Source organism: Branchiostoma belcheri, unplaced genomic scaffold, assembly GCF_001625305.1.
Source record: "Branchiostoma belcheri isolate BF01 breed outbred unplaced genomic scaffold, Haploidv18h27 scaffold46, whole genome shotgun sequence".
Taxonomy (NCBI): Eukaryota; Metazoa; Chordata; class Leptocardii; order Amphioxiformes; family Branchiostomatidae; genus Branchiostoma; species Branchiostoma belcheri.
In genome coordinates, this window is record NW_017804087.1 from 1,415,364 (window position 1) to 1,435,580 (window position 20,217).

Consider the following 20,217-nt stretch of genomic DNA (forward strand, 5'->3'; position numbering starts at 1 on the left):
CATTGTGTTCAATGCTTCCATAGATATTTTCCTACCCATCTTAATTAATTTCATACATTACAGTACACATCTCCGATAACTTCCCATCTACACACGTGCAGATTACGATCAAAGGTTGTGCGAAATGCAAGTAAAAGCCATGTGTTTTTCAACTGAAATGTGTGCAAAAACCGTACACATTTCCTGTAATCACTTGTGGTTATGCATTGTAAATAGCCACATGTGATTGTGGCTACTAAGTGCAGTAACAGGTGGTGTACACGGCATTTGCACAAATTTCTACCACCTGTTACACAACTTTTAACCACCTTTTAATTGCGATTTATATGCAATTTACACGACATTTGGACAAGAAATATATAATTCAAAAACGTGTAAAATGCATGCGAAGGGAAGTTAATTGAGATCTGTACTGTAGCATCCATCTAAACACCCACCATTGATTTTATGCCTTATACCTGTTTTTTCACTCTGTAATTTGCTTTTAATGACTTACTTCTCTAACACTGACATTTGCACATATAGATATTCTTACTAGTAATTAATGCTTCAAATCTGGCTTTGGGTAAAGATACAAGCTTAACTGCTTAACTTAAAAATAAAATTAACAACTCCAACTAACATGACTTACTTCACAATATCGGCACCTTTTCTTCATTTAAAAAGCACTACTTTTCAAAGCTATTAACCCACAGTAGAGCTAAAATAAATGCAAATTTGCCGCACAAACTAATCCTTGGGTTCATATGGTCAAGTTGTAAATTTTAATATCTGTTGTCTTGAAAAATATTGAGAAATTGTCAAATAAGTAGGATTATGATTATTATACAAAATGGTGTTGTTGAGACTTAAAAATCTAAAACGTTAAATGATTTTTAAAAACTGGCTATATGAACCCTAATCAGCTTGCATTGCAACTGACAAATGTTAATATTGGTGCTAGAGGGACCTCTCTAACAGAGCAGAGTTCAGAAGGAATCTCAACTGTCTAAAAAAATCACAATAAAAACAAGGTAAACTTTGATAATAAGCCTTTTCACAGTTTAAACTGTGCATTTGGAAGGTCAAATGTGAAGTCCCCTAACTTGTAAACAGTTCTTGTCAGTTTAAACTGTGAATCGGCTTATAGTTACATCCTTGCTACAAATATTGAGGTCCCAATTTAAAGACTCAAGATAAATTATGCAAAGCAAAAAAGAGCATATAAAGCAGTACAACAATCAGCAAAGGTAATTTTTACATGGGAAGATCTGATATTACATTATATGATGAGCAAACATACAAATTAGACAGCAAACATGTCTATGAATTGTCTTGACAGAATTTTCTTGCATTCTAATTTCTTGCATTGTGTCATGCTTATTGGCTCTGCTGGCAAAAAATTGCTCCCACAGAAGATGGCTGAGCAGAAATGTGCTTTGTACATGTCTGTGTTTTTCTCAGTACTGTTTTGCTATCCAATGCTACAAAAGTGTCAAACAACTGAACAAAACAACCTTCAAAACAAGTATTTTTCTTTTCCTCCATTTTTTTCTTCTTCGTCCTATGTTTCAAAAGTGTTGTTGAGTTCTTCAACCTTGATTCTTTCTTTCTCATTAATTCAAGATTTTTTAGATGTCCACCTCATTGAAAAGAGTCTTTAGGCTGAGTCTCTACTACTTCAAGACAGTTTAGTTTCCTTTTGATCTTTGCTTTAGTGGTATTGCCTCACGTTTTATCGCGAGACTCTCGTTATAGTTACTAGTGGATTTTTTTCTGAACAAACGGTGTCTCCGGTAGGTTTCCTTTTATTTCTCTATGTTCACCTTTGAAGCAACGGTATGTGCACTGTTGTGTGTGTGTTTGTTTGTTTGTCTGTACTAACACGTTTTTCCAAAGGATTTGTCTGTGACCTAATGTACCTTTTATTTATTTATTTTATTCACTTAACTTTGTTCTTTTACGTAATGTGTTGTCCGTGACTTGATTCACTTTGTTGCTGTTTTTATGTGTTGTCTAAACTTTAACTTGCTGATGTGACGTTTTTCGAATAGATTTTACACAGATTTGAATGTAATTTTAAGTTTTCACTTACCTGTCTGCTAACAAACCTTTTACCACACAAATCTGTTATAACATTGCGATACTCCACTCAATTCCCCACAACCCAACACTTAAACAGGTAAACTACTGTTTCTCCCCATTTTAGTAAACAATTTTCCCACTTTTAGATTGTCAGTCTGAGCCCAAGAAAAGTTTATGAATATATTTAAATAATAAAACTGTATCAAAGGAAAAATACTGTCACAAATGCTGCCACTTAACCGTGAAATTTTGCGGTCTCCAAAATCATTTCTTGGACTAAGACTGACCACAGCACAGTAGAACAACTTGGACTGCACTTCTTCAATGCACTGCTAGGTGGCGATAATGCACCATACCGAAGCTTACAACAACACACTAAACAGCAATAGCCAAGTGCTAATTGTGGATTTCATGGGTCAGATTACTGCTTTGCACAGCATATTGCACTTCAAGTAGCTAACTAGCTGCCTATACGAAGAAAAATTCTCCAATTTCAAATGCTTCTTTCCATTTCATCAAGATTTAGTATTTCCTTTTAATCATCAAATATTTTTAAAAAATGCAATAAACTGCTTTGAATTAGTGGCTGAACGGTTAATTGATGAAAGCATTGATTTTGAAGCAGGTCTAGATGTGCTTGCTTTAGGTAAAGGCACATTATAAAACATAACAAAAACCGTTGGTTTCCATGTATGAAGATCGCTTTCTTCCCGTGTCTAGTCCATCATGTTTGCGACCAGCGTGCGTGACAGCGAGCGCGGAGGACGGGCCAAGGTGGCCGTGGTTGACCCCGGTGACCCCACGCCGCCCGCCATGGAGAAGGTTCTCGGGCGAGAAACCCTCCAAACTCGCCGACCCGATTCCCGACAACGACGTCAAAGTGGCTCGCGAGGACCAGCAGAACACCAAGCTTTACCAGTAAGTTATCTTCTTATTCCACTCTCTAACCCTTTCCATGCTGAGGTAGCCTTTTGGAGCCAAAGTTCTATTGGTTGCTGGGTTAGACAGCATGGAGAAGGTTAAAATTCTAGCAGGTTGTTATTTTCATATTATTAGAAATCATTAATGTATTCTGTGTCACCCAAGTCTATGAAAAATGTTGTTTATAATATTAAATATGTCACCATGCTACTTTTTTCATGACAATGTAATATCATAAAGAGATATTCAAAATTCAAAAAGGTACAGTATTAGATGATAAGTACAAGATGCTACAGCAAGAAATTGATGTCTATCTTCTGACATATTATATTGATGATAGCAGAAAGAGAATGTCACCTAATGGAACTGAAGAGTACTTAACAACCCAAAACGTGGTCTCCTTTCCTTTATATCTATTCAAGTGGTCTCAGGTATAGTTAGCTTACAGTGTGCTTAAATGGAGAAGTGCAGTTTCACCAGACCTAAAAAGAGGAATCAAGTCAAAAGATGTACTTACGACTAATGAAATTCCTTTCGAAGAAGACTTGAAAGCTTTACTGAAACTGGTTCTCCAGAATTATGGTACCGGTATATCATGAGCAAATTGCTGTCAAGGAGAAAGAGACAGATCTAGAGGGTTCAGGTTTTAATGGAAAAGTTTTCAGTTCAGTACAAACTTTTTCAAAGTTTTCCACATTATGTAGAATTCAACTGTATGCATTTTATTTCATTTCATTAAGTTCTATTGTTTATTAATAACCAAATTATATTTTCCTTTCATCCTTGGCCATTACTTCAGAGTACAGTAAGTGAGAGTGGTTGTTAGGCATGGTGGCAGTACAGTTCTGGGCTTCTTTCTACAATGCGGTATTTCTAACTTTTTTCGAAAAGTTGTCTAAGGTACGGTTTTAGATAAAACCAAAAAGTGGGAATGAAGCCAGTTTGGTTGCTTGTTGCTTAAACTATAAGAAGTAACAGGAAGAAGCATATTTCCACAGAACAAAAGCATATTATTAGTCAAACTTGTCTAAGACGACCCTGTATGTAGTTTTTACCCATCTTTCATGCTGCTTAGTAAATGCATCTCAGCATGAGCCATAGATAGTACTTTGGTGTCTGTTGTGGTATCTTTTGTTTAAATAATTCTTAATGCCCAGTTTTGTTGAAAATGACTAAAAATATTACTGATCATGTTACAAGCTGGTTCACAGTTAGAACTGCACAGATGCAACTCGTCATCTAATTTCTGTTTCCTGAATTTTGATTGGTGACCCAATTTCTGTTTGCTGAATTTTAATTGGTGACCTAATTTCTGTTACCTGAATTTTGATTGGTGACCCAATTTCTGTTACCTGAATTTTGATTGGTGACCCAATTTCTGTTTCCTGAATTTTGATTGGTCACCCAATTTCTGCTTCCTGAATCTTAATTGGTCAACTGTGAACTGGCCTAGAGGGAGAGGGAGATAGAAGAGCCTAGATGCCCTACCTGAGCCGTAACCCTCAATTTGTTCCCCGTACCCCCCTACTCCCGTACCCCACCCCACATCACCCCCCTCTCTCCCGTCTTCTCTTCCAGTGTGTCTGACGCTAGTGGTCAGCTGGTCATGTCAGAAGTGGCCAATCGTCCGTTGACCCAGGATCTTCTGAAAACCGAGGTAACAATGTGCAAAATTTCGTTCATAAGAAAGGAAAAGCTGCTTGCTGATGTCTCGCGGAAAAGACTGAAACAATCCACATTGTCAGATTTTTTTCGTTTTTATTTTAAGATTTGAAAGTGTTCTTTAGAACATTTGCACTGGAATAAAGCAGTGTTACAGATCTTTCGATCACTATCCAGCAATTTTCATCAGTGAAAAGAAAGAAAGGTACATTGTATACATTGGTACTGTGGAGGGGATTGTATGATGTAATTCAATCAGGTATAACACACAGTCAACTGCTTCCTGAATTCCTCCAGTTCCAATATTTCCTTTTCACTGATGAAGAATTGTTGGATAGTGATCAAAACGTCTGTAACTCTCCTTGCTTTATTCATAAACATATTTTGCATTATGGTTTTGCTAAAAAAATGTCCAAATTATATTTTTGAGGAGAGCATGGCATCCGCAGGCAGGTTTTGGCTGGGTTGTTTACTTTCTGCTGCTGTATCTTTCTTACTGTCTGCTCCTCTCTCTGCCCTTCCCTCGTTCTGTCGCTTCAGCCTGTCTGACACATACGCACATCTGGTGGTCTCCGAGGTGGCCACCCCGCCCCTCTCTCAAGACATGCTCAACTCTCAGGTCAGTAGTTTGCAAAGAAACTGTCGTTTTACAAGCTAACTTCTAAGAGGCTCACATTATTCTGAGTACTCAGAAGTATTGTTTTTGGTGTCTGTGGGTTTTGTTTGTTTGTTAAAAATTGTTGCAAACAAACTGTGCTTTTTCTGAGTTCAAGTCTGCAATTAATTTTCAGTGACGTTTAAGTTGACATCTTCAAATTACCTGGAAGTATTGTTTTGGGTGTGTTTGTACCTGGAGGAATTCAGAAAAAGGTTTACTGTGTGTATACAATCCCCTCCACAGTACTAGATACTTCCCGGAGGTCTGAAAAGTTTTTGCTGATTGAAGATGGAAAACTAACACACCTAAATATTCCTGTCATCTTCTTTTCCTGTCTGCTTCTTATTAATAATTACTTCCTACAGTTTTTTCTTATATTCTCTTTATTTGAACAATAACAACACATCAGTATTTGGCAAAATGGCCTCCATTGACTTCACATACTTGCTAACTTTAATTGCTAAATTTGCTAAACTTTCACAACAAAAAAGGTCAGGGAGTTTAAAAGGATACTCTTGTTTTCCCTTGGCGTTTTACATGTATGTAATAAAGTTGAAACAAATAAAGAAACCATTGTTTGAGGTCAGGATGACTTGGTTACTAACACTAGTTGTGATTGTTTCTTGTTTTGTGTTGCTCTCTGGTTGGCATGTCTGAAAGATTGCGTGTTGTTTTCTCCATCAGGACTGCTACATCCTGGACCAGGCAGGACAGCGAATCTTTGTGTGGAAGGGGAAGGGAGCCACGCGAACGGAGAAGGCTGCTGCCATGAGTAATGCTCTGGTCAGTCACGGTTTACTTGTCACAATTTCATGTAGATGATGGCATGACAGTAATGATGGTGATGATGATGGTGATGATGATGTTATGATAATGATGGTAATGTCATGATAATGATGGTATGATAACTGATAATGCTATAAAGATGTGATGATGGTGATGATAATGAGATGATGTGATGATTGTGTGAAGATGAAGATGGTGATGATGTGATGATGCTATAACTGATGATTGTGTAATGACAGAGATGATGCTGTAAAGATGATGTGATGATGGTGTGAAGATGGTGATGATTTGATAATGTGATGATGTGATCAATGATGATGCTGCAAAGATGATGGTGATGATAATGTGATGATGGTGATGATGCTGTAAAGATGATGTACAGTGTAATGATGACAATGAAGATTATCTCTTACAATATGTTTTATTTTCTGTCCGCAGGGTTTCATCAAGGCGAAGGGCTACCCTAACCACACCTGCATCGAGACGGTGAACGAGAACGCGGAAAGCTCGCTCTTCAAGCAGATGTTCCAGAGCTGGAAGGTCAAAGGTCAAACTGTGGGCATGGGAAAGAGCCACTCCATGGGAAGGATAGGTAGGATAGATTTGTTTTTAATTTTTTATATTTAATACTATATATTTTCAATTTGTTTCAGTTATTTGACTGATGTTCAGATAATTATGATATTGACAATTTTTCACTTTTTTTATATTCATCTTTGTGTCATTTTGCATGAATTAGGATTCAATAACTGATATGATAAATACACAGATTGATAGTAATTTGTGGCAATGATGTTTCATAATTCATAATAATGGCATATTCTTCAACTCAACCATGTGTCAGTGTTGCAAGCTGTTGTATCTGTTATGTGTGCTGTGTACTGCTGCTATATTTGCTAGCAAACCAGTATTTCATTGATGCGTCTTTAACATATACTTTAACATATTTAGCATATAGACAAATATGTATAGTATTTCATACATACTATATGACACATAAAGAAAAGGAGAACTATGCAACTTTGTTGGCCAGTTTGTTAAAACAATTGGTATTTGATGATGAGTGATTTCATGAAGGCTGTGCATGTATGTTCTGGATTGTTCTTGAATGCCATTTACCACAATAACATTAACCATGCATATGCTTCCACCAACCATGCATTAAGATGCATCCATGTTTCTTTATAATTCATCTTAGACACTAGATTTCATTCCTTTATTGTATGATTTCATCTATTTTGGGGTAGTTTGGTTTGATTTCTAAGATGTGATTCAAGCTAGCAATGATACCAAAAGTCAAAACAGAAACTTGATGTGCAGATCAGTTTTAATTCTGAACTGTCTTCCATACATGTTATCAATACTATTTTATTGTAGCGGTGTAATAGTTAACAATCCAGCCTCTGAATCACAGGGCCGCTTATTCCAAAGCTAGTCTTCCATTTTAAGTTCTTAGATGTAACCCAGATATCGTTGAAGGGGGCAGCAGGTTTCAAAATAAACCATCTTCCACTGCTTGGAATTCTAGCTTTAACTTTAAGCATGCTTGAGAGTTGTGTTGTGATAATTCTCAAATTTTTAGGCCTTTCAGTCTGTTGTAATATTAGGGCGCAAGAGCCAAAAATGTACATCTTTTGTCAGAGAATAGCAAAAAAAGATGATTTTAAACAGTATCAAAGTGGCGTGTATGCCAAAAGTGTGAGTGAAGTTCTGTGGGCATGTGTCCAAGGCATCCATGATCCAAATTTCAGGTCATTTAGTTGTGATAATAATAGAAAACAGGAGCCAACTTGTCAACCAAACTACCCTTGATTTTGCATTGATTTTGTAACGGTAGCGTAGCCTTATCTTTTCCCGTCAACCATGATGATTGAATGTTGTACCTAACGGGCAGCGTGCTGCTAACAGGTGACTATACGTACGCGTCCAGTCCCGTCATGGCTTCGACCGGTAGAGCGTGGGCCTGGCACACGCAAGGTCCGACCCTTCTCCACATTATCGCACCTCCAGCACTAATCCCTGAGTCCTGTAGTTACTGTTAGCCGTCCTCCGCTGTATGTGTATGTGTACATAGTACTAGTATAGTGGCTGCTAGGACAGGGCATTCCCAGGGTAGAAGCCCCCTCTAGCAGAATGTATCAAAATTGCACCCCTTATGGCCTCCAGCGAGTGAATACATTTCAAAGTAGTCTGGAACTGTCATCTTACCGTTGTCATGATGCCAACCCTTTTTTTGGCAACACCAACATTATGGGCTTTGGTGTATGTTATTCTTGGGAATGTCTGGTACTAGCTGTGTGTGTGTATGTGTCGTTTTTGCTCTATAAGTAGAAGAGGCTGTGGTAGCACAATAAAGTAGAATTTACTGACAGCAATACTAAGTCTTTTCAAGATGAAAATGTTTTAAGATTATTTGGTTCCCCTCTATTCTGATTGAATGAAAAAAAATATTTCTGAAATTGTTACATTTCTTTTTGATGTCCTTGGAAATGATACATTTTTTCAGAAATAAATGTATGTTCCTTTGCCATCATTTCTGTGCTGTGATTGCTGTATAAAGTGCTGCCAGTAGTAATGTTAGTTACTTTAGAGTCAATTAGACCATGAGTAGTCTAGACTTTCAGTCATGTTAGGCTGGCTGCAAAATAACTATTGCCCCTACATGTAGAGTTTTAAAATTTACAGTTGTCACTCTTACAGTTATCTAGTTTTGCATTTCCTTTTTTTTTCAGGGCTGAAAATGTTGTAGACGATGCACAATAACTAGCATGGCAAATATTAGTTTATCTTAGACAATATCATACAGACTTCAGACTTCAAGTGTTTTAGATCACTGGCAGGGTGTTTTGTTTTAGCATTGTGTAAAACTTCAGAGCATGGGAATTTTATTTTTTAGGTGCCGAAGTCTGGAATATGTATGGGATTGTCTCGGTGCAAAACTTTGTGCTACATTATATTTATTCTTGTCATAATTTCACTTTATTAACACAATTTCAGATGTGCTGTTATTAACATATTTTTTGCCACCAAAGTCAATATTAAATTTGTGTATTTTTGTATTTATCTCATAACATAGGCACTGTTGCACCAACAATAGTGAATGTCTTATAGGCATGTTGCATGACTTGTTGTCTTGTTTGTCTTGTTTGTTTGTTTCTAGTAGATGCAAATAGCATGTTCCTGCCAATTCCAACTCAGTTGTTTCTAGCTATGTTGTGGTATACCTTACATTATGATAAGTTACCATGTATATAGGTGTGTATTTAGTTTAGGCCGTAGTATATAATTCTGTCAAATATATAACAATGCTCCCTCTTTTCTTTAGATACATTAAGCTATCATTTATTGTTTAAAAAATGTACAAATCTACCCAAAACTGTTACTCAAGCAGCTGGATAAATTTTTTTTTAAACCGTCAGACTTTTCAATTAAGTTCCATAATGCTACTTGAAACGTGTGACAGTTTTCAAAAATATATCCAGTAACTGTTGCTTGAGTAGCATTTTTCTTGTGTATCTCATTGCTTGGATGTCTAACCTTCATTGACGTACCAACAAATCTGTTTCAGAAAATACAAGAGGGGCATTGTTGTATGATCATTGTACCTTTTATATGCATTATGCCATGTATACAATTGCGTGTTGCTTTATTGTGGAGATTACACTGTGCTGTGTTTGCCCATGCAGCGAAAGTGGAGAATGTGTCGTTTGACGCAGCGACGCTCCACGCTCACCCTGAACAGGCAGCTCAGCAGAGGATGGTCGACGACGGAACTGGCAAAGTCCAGGTGAGAATGTACTCTCCAAAAAAGAAGTTGAAGATGTCATTCCTCTTTGAAATATTTTTGAATTTCTTGTTTTATTTGTTATTGTAAATATTTGGCTAATTCTCCCAAAAAAAGTATAATTCCTTTTCCAGCTGGCTCCCATGAGACATCAACAGACATACATATAGCAAATTTAAGACAGGAAATGAGATAACCTTTTCTAGGACCTTTGACCTAACTTCCTGTCAGTGTGCCTCATGTGACTAGCTTGAATCATATCTTTGAAATAACCATGTGAATTCAAGCAAACACACAAACAGCAGACACACAACAACAACAAAACCTCCATACACTGAGGTAATGAACTCCAGTCATTTTGATTGACAGCAGTAAGATGTGTTTACCATCGTTAACTACCTTGTTCTCCATCTTGTCTGTGCAGGTGTGGCGTATTGAAGGGCCAGAGATGGTGGAGGTGAAGTCCAGCACGTACGGACAGTTCTATGGCGGCGACTGTTACATCGTCCTGTATACCTACCAAGTCCGCAACAGGGACGCCTACATCATCTACTATTGGCAGGTGGGCATGGCTTCTGTATCTGCATCTGTATATGGCTGGTATAACAGTCATTTTGGTGTTACACACCAAATAGATTCTGTATCTGATAGCTGGTATATCTGCCCTTTGACGAAACACACCAGCTTCTGTGCAATAAGTATAGTCAATATAACCACCCTTTTGCGTAACACACCAGCTTCTGCATCTGTAACTGTATAGCCAGTATAACTGCTTATTTTGGGGCTATTTCAAATGCTTGAACAAGTATGAAATGATGACGAAAATGTGCTAAGAAATGGCAGTAAAATGTCAGTATCAGACAGATATCCTCACATAGAATATTTTAACTATTGCCGCTCTGAAACTGCATTGGATGCCCACACACGTTGTTAATGATGTACTAACATGTTTACCACTCCAGGGTCGCCATGCCTCGATAGATGAGCTGGGTACGTCTGCGCTGAAGGCTGTTGAGCTGGACGACCAGTACAGCGGTGCTCCTGTACAGGTCCGTGTCACCATGGGCAAGGAACCCAACCACTTCCTCGCCATCTTCAAGGGCAAACTCATCATCTACGAGGTAAGGAACATCTTATGGTTCCCCTGTCAGGTATAGCTGAATATAGCCTCCTGAACACTGGCAAACTCCCCCCAGCCATGGTTAGGAGTAGGTCAGAAGCAAGGTCGGCTGTGGTTGACTGGAGACTGGCGAGGTTAGCTACTTTTTGGCTGCGCAAGCCAAATGTCTAAACTTTATGGTATAGACGGGAGGTTCAGCGATGGTTTTCTGGTGTTTCGGAGTAGGTCAGGGCGTGTTGAGAGATCTGACCTAAATCTAGTCAGCCTGCTCCCAAACTTCAGCCAACTTTGGTTGGGAGAAGGTTCTGAATGTGTGACAGGGGCTTTACATAACACTCCATTTCTACTGAGCAACCAAACATTTGACAGGTTGCTCGACAAACTTCACAGATGAAGAACAAAAAAAAAATTTGTAATGTTTGTGCATTTCACAGATATTATGGTCTCCTGAAGTTTGAAATAACTGTCAATTTATCTTCCTGTCTGTCAGGGTGGTACCTCCAGGGAGGGCGGCCAGTCGGAGGCAGCTGACACCAGACTGTTCCAGGTCAGGGGCACAGACGAGTCCAACACTAAAGCTATCGAGGTAAGATTCATCAGGCAAGCAGGCATGCAGGTCTAGAGGGCCTTGGGTTGTATTGTATTAGATAGTAACTCACAGACTTGATTTTAAAAATGAATTTCGCTGACTAGGGCCTGATACAATATTGTATGTAGGCTGTCAAAAATTATATTATAAAACATCCTATTACTCATTATTATGATTAATAAGCCTAGTTATAAGGTCTGTTATTTAAATATTTTTCTCAATGTTGCAGGGCTTTAGCCAGCTCGAAATTTTTTACCGTCAACCCCAGGTCAACCCAATTCGCGAAAAAAAAAAAATACCGTCAACGCGAAAAAAAAATTCCGTCAATGATTACTTTTAAAGAATGTCTTTCACGATCCGGTGATCGACATCACGCCCTCCCGCACACTTAATACATTCGGTGTTCTAAATACCCGTCAAGATTGCAGAATAAAAAAAAAAAACTACACAATCTGCAATTTTGCAGAATGAAAAAAAAAACTACAGTTCTCACAAGGAGACAACACGCAATGAACAATCCGCTACTAGTATGCCCTTTGTTTTGATCCGCTCAAATCCCGCCGCGATTCAAGCCGCGGCCATGCAAATGAACCTACTCATGACGTCACAGCCTCCGATTTCCACCGAGCCGGCCCCGAGCGCTGACCGACAGCGGGCAATGTGGCTCAGATCTCCGACGATTTCCTTATTTAGAGCGTTCGGAAGACTTCGGGTAGCAAACAAAATGGCCGACATGTACATGATTTTACTTGTCAGCTTCGCTTCTCAACCGAAATGAGGAAGTTACAGCTCCTTTGCGGACTTTAGCGGCCATGAAGTTGACTTGGGGAAGCGCTGAGACGTGATTTCGCTACGGCATAGGGTATTTTGCCGCGGAGGGAGTTACGTGGCCGGCAAAAACTCGCGTGTCAGCGATCCTCCAGAAATCTTTATGCTGCCGCTCAAGTCTTCGCGCGAAGGAGGTCTGACGAAGTTTTAGATTAAATAAGGCCACATTGTGTGGATCAATCTCCGTTTTCTTGCGATAGTATGATTATTCAAGTACAGTATATTATTCAAAAACGTTTGATATTTCTTTGTTCGTTGTCACATGTTTATTTATCGTATTGTCATGTACAGTTAGCAGCGTGTGTCTGAGTCAAGCCATTGTTTTATTTTATTCTTATGTGGCCGTTAGCACATGTTGTTTTAACAGACAGCAACATTGAACAATAGAGCCAAGTCAACAGACGTCGGCACGGTCCTTGAAATCAGGTTTCCCGCCGCCGTGCGTTTGGAAAAGACGCCGCGCCGTGGCTCATTCAAATTCGCTAGATTTTTTCCATGTCTTTACCCACGATTTTTGACCGTCAATGTTGACGGTAAGGACTAAAATTTTTACCGTCAGATGGGACAAATTACCGTCAATTGACGGTAAAACGGGCGCTGGCTAAAGCCCTGCAATGTTGCATCAGTTGTAAGATGTTCCGAGTCAGACTAATATTATCCATATGGATGAGTCTGTGGAGCCTTGGTAGTGATTGGAGTATAATTCTGACAAAAACAATTATAGTAATAACAATATGCTAAGAATTTTTTCTTGTGCACTGGCTTATTCAAACTGAAGTATATAGGACAACACTATCAAATAGAACTATAATGGCAACTACAGACAAGTACTGTTTTTACTGACAAAGTAATAATTATGACAAGTAACTCCAATACTTTGTTAAAGATACCCCTAAGCTTATAAAATACAGTTTAAACTAGTTTATTTGACAAGGTTTGTTGTTGTCATTATTCTAACATACTTGGACATCTGCAGGTGGTAAGTATCATTGTCCGGTGTGCCAAAAATACCTCTTGACTTACAGTTCTTTTCACACCTAGACTGTATGTTATGTATTGTCTACTAACATGCAGAATATATGTACATGTATGTGCTTCTACTAGAGAAGCTAGATGGATGTTTTTACTAACATTTGTTCATGAGCTGGAGAATTATACTAACAGTACAATGTAGATTTTTGCTGGCCTAAGACTTCTCTTTCATGTTTTCATGTTTAGAGAACACATTTCTAAACTCTTCTTTTTCTCCAAAAATGTGCACTCTGTTTATATCCAGAACAAATACCTATTACAATGGTGTCTTGTTTTGACTCTCGTTGGCTTGTTCTAGGTATTTATTGGTGATACCAAAAAATAAAGGGATTCCACACATAGCTTGCTTTTTGGCTTTTTCAAATGCTTCAAGTATGAAATGATGACGAAAATGTGCTAATAAATGGCAGTAAATATTAGTATCAGACAGATCCACAATATTTTTTTATTTTGCCACCCTTAACTTGCATTGGATGCCTTTAAATTTTAATTGAAAAACAGCTGCTAAAGTTCTGACCTTACCTGATACAGGTGCCAGCGAGAGCCGCCTCCCTCAACTCCAACGACGTGTTTGTTCTCCAGTCGCCCAGTAACGTACACCTGTGGTACGGCAAGGTAGGCAAACTTCAGTACATATTAACCTCCAGCCTGCTAAGGTAACCTTTCTGTATCATTACAATCTGTTGTGGCTGCAGCTATGAAAAATCTCAATAGATGGCTCTCATGAAGCATAGCTTAGTTTGCATTTTGTACACAGATAACGAAACCACAAACTTAACCATGTTTAATATGTATGTGTATTGTATCATATCTGGGAGGGCAACTTGCAAAGGTACAGTTATACGCCTGTTTTGCACTCCCTTCTACTTGTATATATTTTGTACTTGTGGTGAATCCAAATAAATACCAGTAAGTAAATAATGTATTGTCTGTCAACAGGGCGCTAGCGGAGATGAAAGAGAGATGGCAAAGACGGTGTCTCGTCTGATCTCCAAACGCGACCCTGAGATCGTGATTGAAGGTCAGGAGAAGCCAGACTTCTGGAATGCCATTGGAGGCAAGGCCCCCTATGCCTCTGCCCCACGTCTGCAGGTGAGTCACTCAGACAAGGCCCCCATGGTTTATCTTATTATTCTATATTTGACTTGTTCACTTGTAATCAGAATGTTTGCACTACAAAATCATAAGAGATCCCAAGAAATTAACAAAGGAAACAATTTTTTCCATCAAATATTTGTCCCTCACGAGCAGCAAAATTTTGTCAAATGATGAAAATGATGAAAATACAGACGCGACTAGAACACTAACATGGAGGTAAAAACAGTTCGCTCACAAAACAGGGAACACTCCAACTTGGAGTCTCCAACTCCTTGTGATGCTGTGATAAAAACAGATCTGTGATGTTTGTGTTGCCAGGAGGAGGACCAGGACAACCCAGCGCGGCTGTTCCTGGTGTCGAACGCGACTGGCCGTGTGGTGGTGGACGAGATCAGCGACTTCACGCAGGATGACCTTGAGGAGGACGACGTGATGATCCTGGACACCTGGGACCAGGTGTTTGTCTGGATCGGCGCCGACGCTAACGTCACCGAGAAACAGGAGTCCCTACGCATCACCAAGGTCAGGAAGATTTCATGGAATCACTTTCAGGACAGAAGTATTGTTTTGAGTGGCTGATCATGAGTTTATGGGTATGGATTATCTGAACATAAACCTCCCTTTCTTATCACGGCTGCTGGATAGTGGTCCAAACACCAGACAGTTTTATTCCAGTGTAAAGATTAAACCAACCTTTACAAGTATTATATTTCTGGTTGAGTAGCCTCCATAAATGTAATAATAGTTGTGTTTCATTTAACAGGAGTACCTGGACACAGACCCCAGCGGCAGAGACCCCGACACTCCCATCATCAAAGTCAAAATGGGATTCGAACCCCCGACCTTTACTGGCTGGTTCATGGCTTGGGACCCCTTCAAGTGGAGTGTACGTATTATGTATATATTAAACAAAGATTTTTTTTGTCATAGAGAATTCAGTACATGTGTATGATATTACCACAAACTGTCTCTTTGGTTTTGAGCCCTACACGTAACCACATTGTCTATTTCTTTATGACAGAATATTTTATATAAACTGCAGCTGTATTTTGTAGGTTGTATCTTCAGCCGAAATGAGTAAATAAATCTCTCTTGTTTGTTTACAGGAAGGGAAGAGCTACGACCAACTGAAGGCAGAATTTGGAGATGCCAGTGCTGTTGTTGACGTGACCACTGTAAGTTTTACTGAAGATACAGAACTTCTACCTGTAGTATATACACTATACCCTCCTCTAGGGCGTGGCCACATTTGTCAGATGATCGCAAACGATTGTCGTACGATTGTAAATTGATCATGAGGGCATTCCTGAAGAAGTCAGGCATGTGTGATACAAAATCCAGCTGCCTTCTTACCAAAAGGTAGCTTTATATCCTTTTCAGCTGTTGCTTTTGTCACACCCTGCTTGAAAATGCTACGACATCAAATTTGTACGACGCCCAATGACAAATGTGACCACAGTCAAAGTTAAATGTGAAGTCATTTTACCTGACTAACTCTTTCCAAAAATCCTTTTAATCATTGCAGCGTTCCTTTTTAGACTTGTTCAAGATACTCATCTACATGTAGCTGATGTTAGCTGTAGCTAGGTTAAGTGGATTGGTCCTAGGTCTTTCTGTAGTTTTAGAATTCCGACCTTGGGTTCACCTTGTTGCACGTTTCCTGTTCAGCTGATCACACAGAGTATGGCAAAATCATCGATTGACGGAAAGTCTCCAAAGAAAGGCTTCAGCGCAGGGGCAGGAGAACCAGTGAGGGTATGAACAACTGAACAGACGTTTCTCCTCACCCTCACGGCAGAAGTCGTTGTAACCGTCGTTTTCCTTTTCAAACTAACGTGTTGCTCCTGTTAGGAACGTTCGTGTTGTAGGTCTGTCTTTGTTTCACCCTGTCTGCTGCGCTGCGGAAAGTCATCCAAACCAGTCGCTTCTTTTTTTACGATACTTTATCAAGTTAGAATCCTTCCACACCTTCAGTATATATGTTGATAAAGGTTAAACATCCAGGTTAAGAATATTCCAAAACAATTCAATTAAAAAAGCTCTATTACCGGATGAAGTACAGACATTACGTTTCAACCAACATCCGTCACTCTTCTTCAGTGTCGCTAAACTTTCAGTTTATACTGGGATGGTACCCATCTCTTTTTCTATACACACTGAGAAATAAACAAAACATGTCAGAAGATGGTATCAAGAACTGTTTACAAGTTTGGGGCCTTACCTTTTGACCTCTTTTATGTTCTCGAATTGTGAACCAGCTTAATTGTTAACTCTTACTGGGACTGATTCAATTGCTTGGGGTTTTTTTAGGTACAGGATTTTATTATTATAATAAGTGCATCTAAGTTAAAGACACAAAACCTTATAATTCCTACACTTGTCATTGAATCTAAGAAGCCATTTCTACCTTGTCTTAACCAGGTAGGTACTGACCAATACAATCACCAATACAATCACCAATTATCCTAGCTCATTTTTCATAAAATTTAAAGTTCACCCTAAACTGAGTCACCACAATTAAGGTTACTGCTTTTTTCTCAGCACCCTCCTATCAATCCAATTCTACCTTAATTTCTTCTTTGTGATCTGTTTCTCGTGTGATTCTGCAGTAATTGTAGTCTTTCAATGTGTTACAATCTAAAAAAAATACTTCAATGCGCATATCTGCAGAAGTCTGCACAGACAGTAGAGGTAAGATTTTATGGCAGTGATTTATAGATATACCAACTTCCAGGTACAAGTTACTACATGTTGTTAAATATGCATTACTGTTAACCTTCAGATTGCTAAGGTAACCATGAAATTAACACCAAACTTGTAATGGTGTGGGGGTTATGCAGCAGTGCAAGGGTTAACTTCAGAATCTACAAAGCTGACCAAAAATATGGAACATACAATGTAACTTGGTACAATGTACAATGTTTTTCTAAAAAATTATTATAAGTTTTTCACTGATAATTTCAGGGAAGATACTTCTTAATCTGACAGGGTTGAAAAAAAAGATTTTGAAATGGAAGACTTGAGGGTTTTGGGACTGTGTGTTTCTCCAGGATGTTGGGCAGATGAACTTGAATGGAAACTTCGTGCCGGGACAGACCTTCTCCTACGAAGAGCTGATTGGAGAGGAGATTCCTGAAGGCGTCGACCCAACGAAGAAGGAAGTGAGTTCTTTTTATAAGTTGATAAATTATATTTTTTACCTTGGAGTAGCCTGGGTACCATCCTGGTTAGTTATGGGTAGGGTAGACTTAATCAAGATGGTACACGGGCTAACTTCGGCATCCATGTACAAAGTGTTTCTGTAATTATTTTCACTTTCACCTGCTAGGCACATATGGGACACTGACAGAAGTTAGGTCAAAGGTTCCAGAAAGGTTCTGGTAAAGGTTATCTCATTTCCTGTCTTCAGTTTTCTGCTATATGTCGCCTTAAAATGCATCAATATATATTTAGACAGAACCAGTGAGGGTACAAATTCACATCAACGAATAAATTATTACAAGAAATTCACAAAAACTCATGGAGGTATGAGGACCTGTTGTATGTGAGGTATATTGGGTCACAGGGTAGGTTGAAGATGTTTGTGTGTAGATGGTTTGCACTAATATATTTCTACCCTCCCCACAGCTGTACTTGTCAGATGAAGACTTTGAGAGTATTTTCGGCATGTCCCGAGACAAGTTCAACAGTCTGGCCGGCTGGAAGAGAACAGGCCTGAAAAAGGAGAAGAAACTTTTCTAGACGAGAGAAAGAACTTAAAGAAGCCAGCCAGCTGGCGCCGTAGCTATGCACCGTAACCAACCGGGTGAAACCATGGGAACCAGCACTGCAGGGGTGGTCAGGTTGTTTATTTTTGCCGACCTTACTTAAATGTAATACCTAAAATAACGTTTGATTTTGAAAGCACACAAAATAAAAATTTATCTCGAAAAAAGAAGATACAGCCTAGGAATAAGTTAGTACACTGTGTAAAGTGTGCATCGCATATTTGTGATGTGGGTAATACCTAAAGAATTTGACTGTCTTGACATATTACCCATAATATATCACACTGTGAACTAGCTTCTTGAAATTGTCAATGATAACATATGGAATTTGGTGGCAGACATAGGATGGAGAAAGTCTATTTGGATTTTGGACCATGTAAAAGATCCTACATAATGCAAAAAAAAGTGTTGAAAGTTTGAATGTTGTGTCCCCTGGATTGCTGATAAACCATGTATTGCCGATGCCTTACTTATAACAGAGATAGGTAAAACCTGTGTGTACACATGTATTGTATACACCGAGCAGAAATTTAAGAATTATGGACTAAGTTTTTGTAAGAGGGTGATTTTGTATGTATCCATCTTTAAAGAGAAATGAACTTAATAAATGGCAACTTATTAGTATATGGCTTTCCAACAGATGTCATTCCAACTAAACATGTAGGAAAAACTGATGAACATCAATGCAATAATTATAGAGGCTTGCTGTGTACACAAACTCATTTTAGCCCAATGGACCATTCTGAAATGATAACATTGATACTGGCTTTTTCGGTAGCTGTACTAGGTACAACTTGACATATATAGTGTTAGAAAAATGCATGGAAGTTGATATAGATATTCATGGAAGCAATAATTTTGTTTGCATGCAGCATTTTTACTTCTTTTGTGTAATTTTGCCAGCTTTTGAGGGGCATGGTGTCAAAATTGTTCACAAGAATCGCACCACAAGTAGGCATGCAAAAAGAGATGGTGAGTTCTATAGCATCATGCTGACCAATGGTAGGAGGGAACACAAGAGATTTATTAACCAATCAGAGTGTGTCATACATAAATGATCATAATTGATTGACAGGTAGTTCAGAAGAGAAGATTATGCAATACATCATTCCAGCTGACTGCATCAAAGTAATCCACAAATTTCTCAAATGCAGTTTTCGCCATTAGCTACTTAAGACTTAAGAAACGCTGTAAGCTATTCACGCTTAGCACTTAAAGATTAGAAAGATATTCAAATGGATGATACTATGATATTGTACTTCTTAAAGATAGAAATTAATTATCTAAAAGCCTTTACTTTGATATTGAGCCACTAGAATAAACTTCTAGGGTTATAAGTCTCTTTGTAGAAAGATTTTGATTATGTAGCTTTTCATTGATATACGCTGGTTACCATATATTGAAGCATTCCATACTATTATCATGTATAACTCTCTAAATAGAGTATACATTAGGTAACGTATACTGGAGAGTGTATGTGCTTATTGGATTTCTGTATGGTTTTTTCCTTGTTATGTAGTTTTACGTATATAATTTTTGTACTGATTTTGCGGAATGAGCATCAGATTGTAATTGAAACGTGCAATTTGAGTCATTTTTTCCTGACTCCCTGCCACAATAGCCGACAGAAGAGGATTTCTGCACGAATTGATGAAGCAAATTAATCATAAAAAAATTGATATTCTTCAGCGTTAGATAAATTGCACTGTCACTGTGTTATCAAAAGCTCTGCGTCGAAAATATTGCTTGATATTTGTATGTTCTGCAAAGGTATACCCATCATGATCACATGAGAACCAATGAGGTGCTTGCTTACAGATCTTTTTGTTAAGTAGACCAATCAGAGCTTGCGTTCCTTCTGTAGAGTTGTGACAATAAAGGTCTTTGTAACAATGACTGTTATTGGTT

The 20,217-nt window shown here is 38.5% G+C and overlaps 1 protein-coding gene across 1 annotated transcript in view; it reads left to right on the plus strand.

Moving 5' to 3' along the window:
• LOC109478947 (advillin-like) overlaps positions 1–20,205 on the plus strand; it is a 31,993-nt gene extending 11,788 nt beyond the window's left edge. Inside the window, 17 exon segments of the mRNA XM_019780763.1 lie at positions 2,785–2,892; positions 2,894–2,982; positions 4,564–4,642; positions 5,990–6,088; positions 6,530–6,683; positions 9,778–9,878; positions 10,300–10,437; positions 10,838–10,996; positions 11,486–11,581; positions 13,976–14,059; positions 14,384–14,536; positions 14,861–15,064; positions 15,306–15,428; positions 15,649–15,717; positions 16,211–16,297; positions 17,593–17,703; positions 18,170–20,205. Of these exon segments, the coding sequence (XP_019636322.1) occupies positions 2,785–2,892; positions 2,894–2,982; positions 4,564–4,642; positions 5,990–6,088; positions 6,530–6,683; positions 9,778–9,878; positions 10,300–10,437; positions 10,838–10,996; positions 11,486–11,581; positions 13,976–14,059; positions 14,384–14,536; positions 14,861–15,064; positions 15,306–15,428; positions 15,649–15,717; positions 16,211–16,297; positions 17,593–17,703; positions 18,170–18,283 (1,968 nt within the window). The 3' untranslated portion in view covers positions 18,284–20,205.
• Positions 20,206–20,217: the final 12 nt, after the last annotated feature.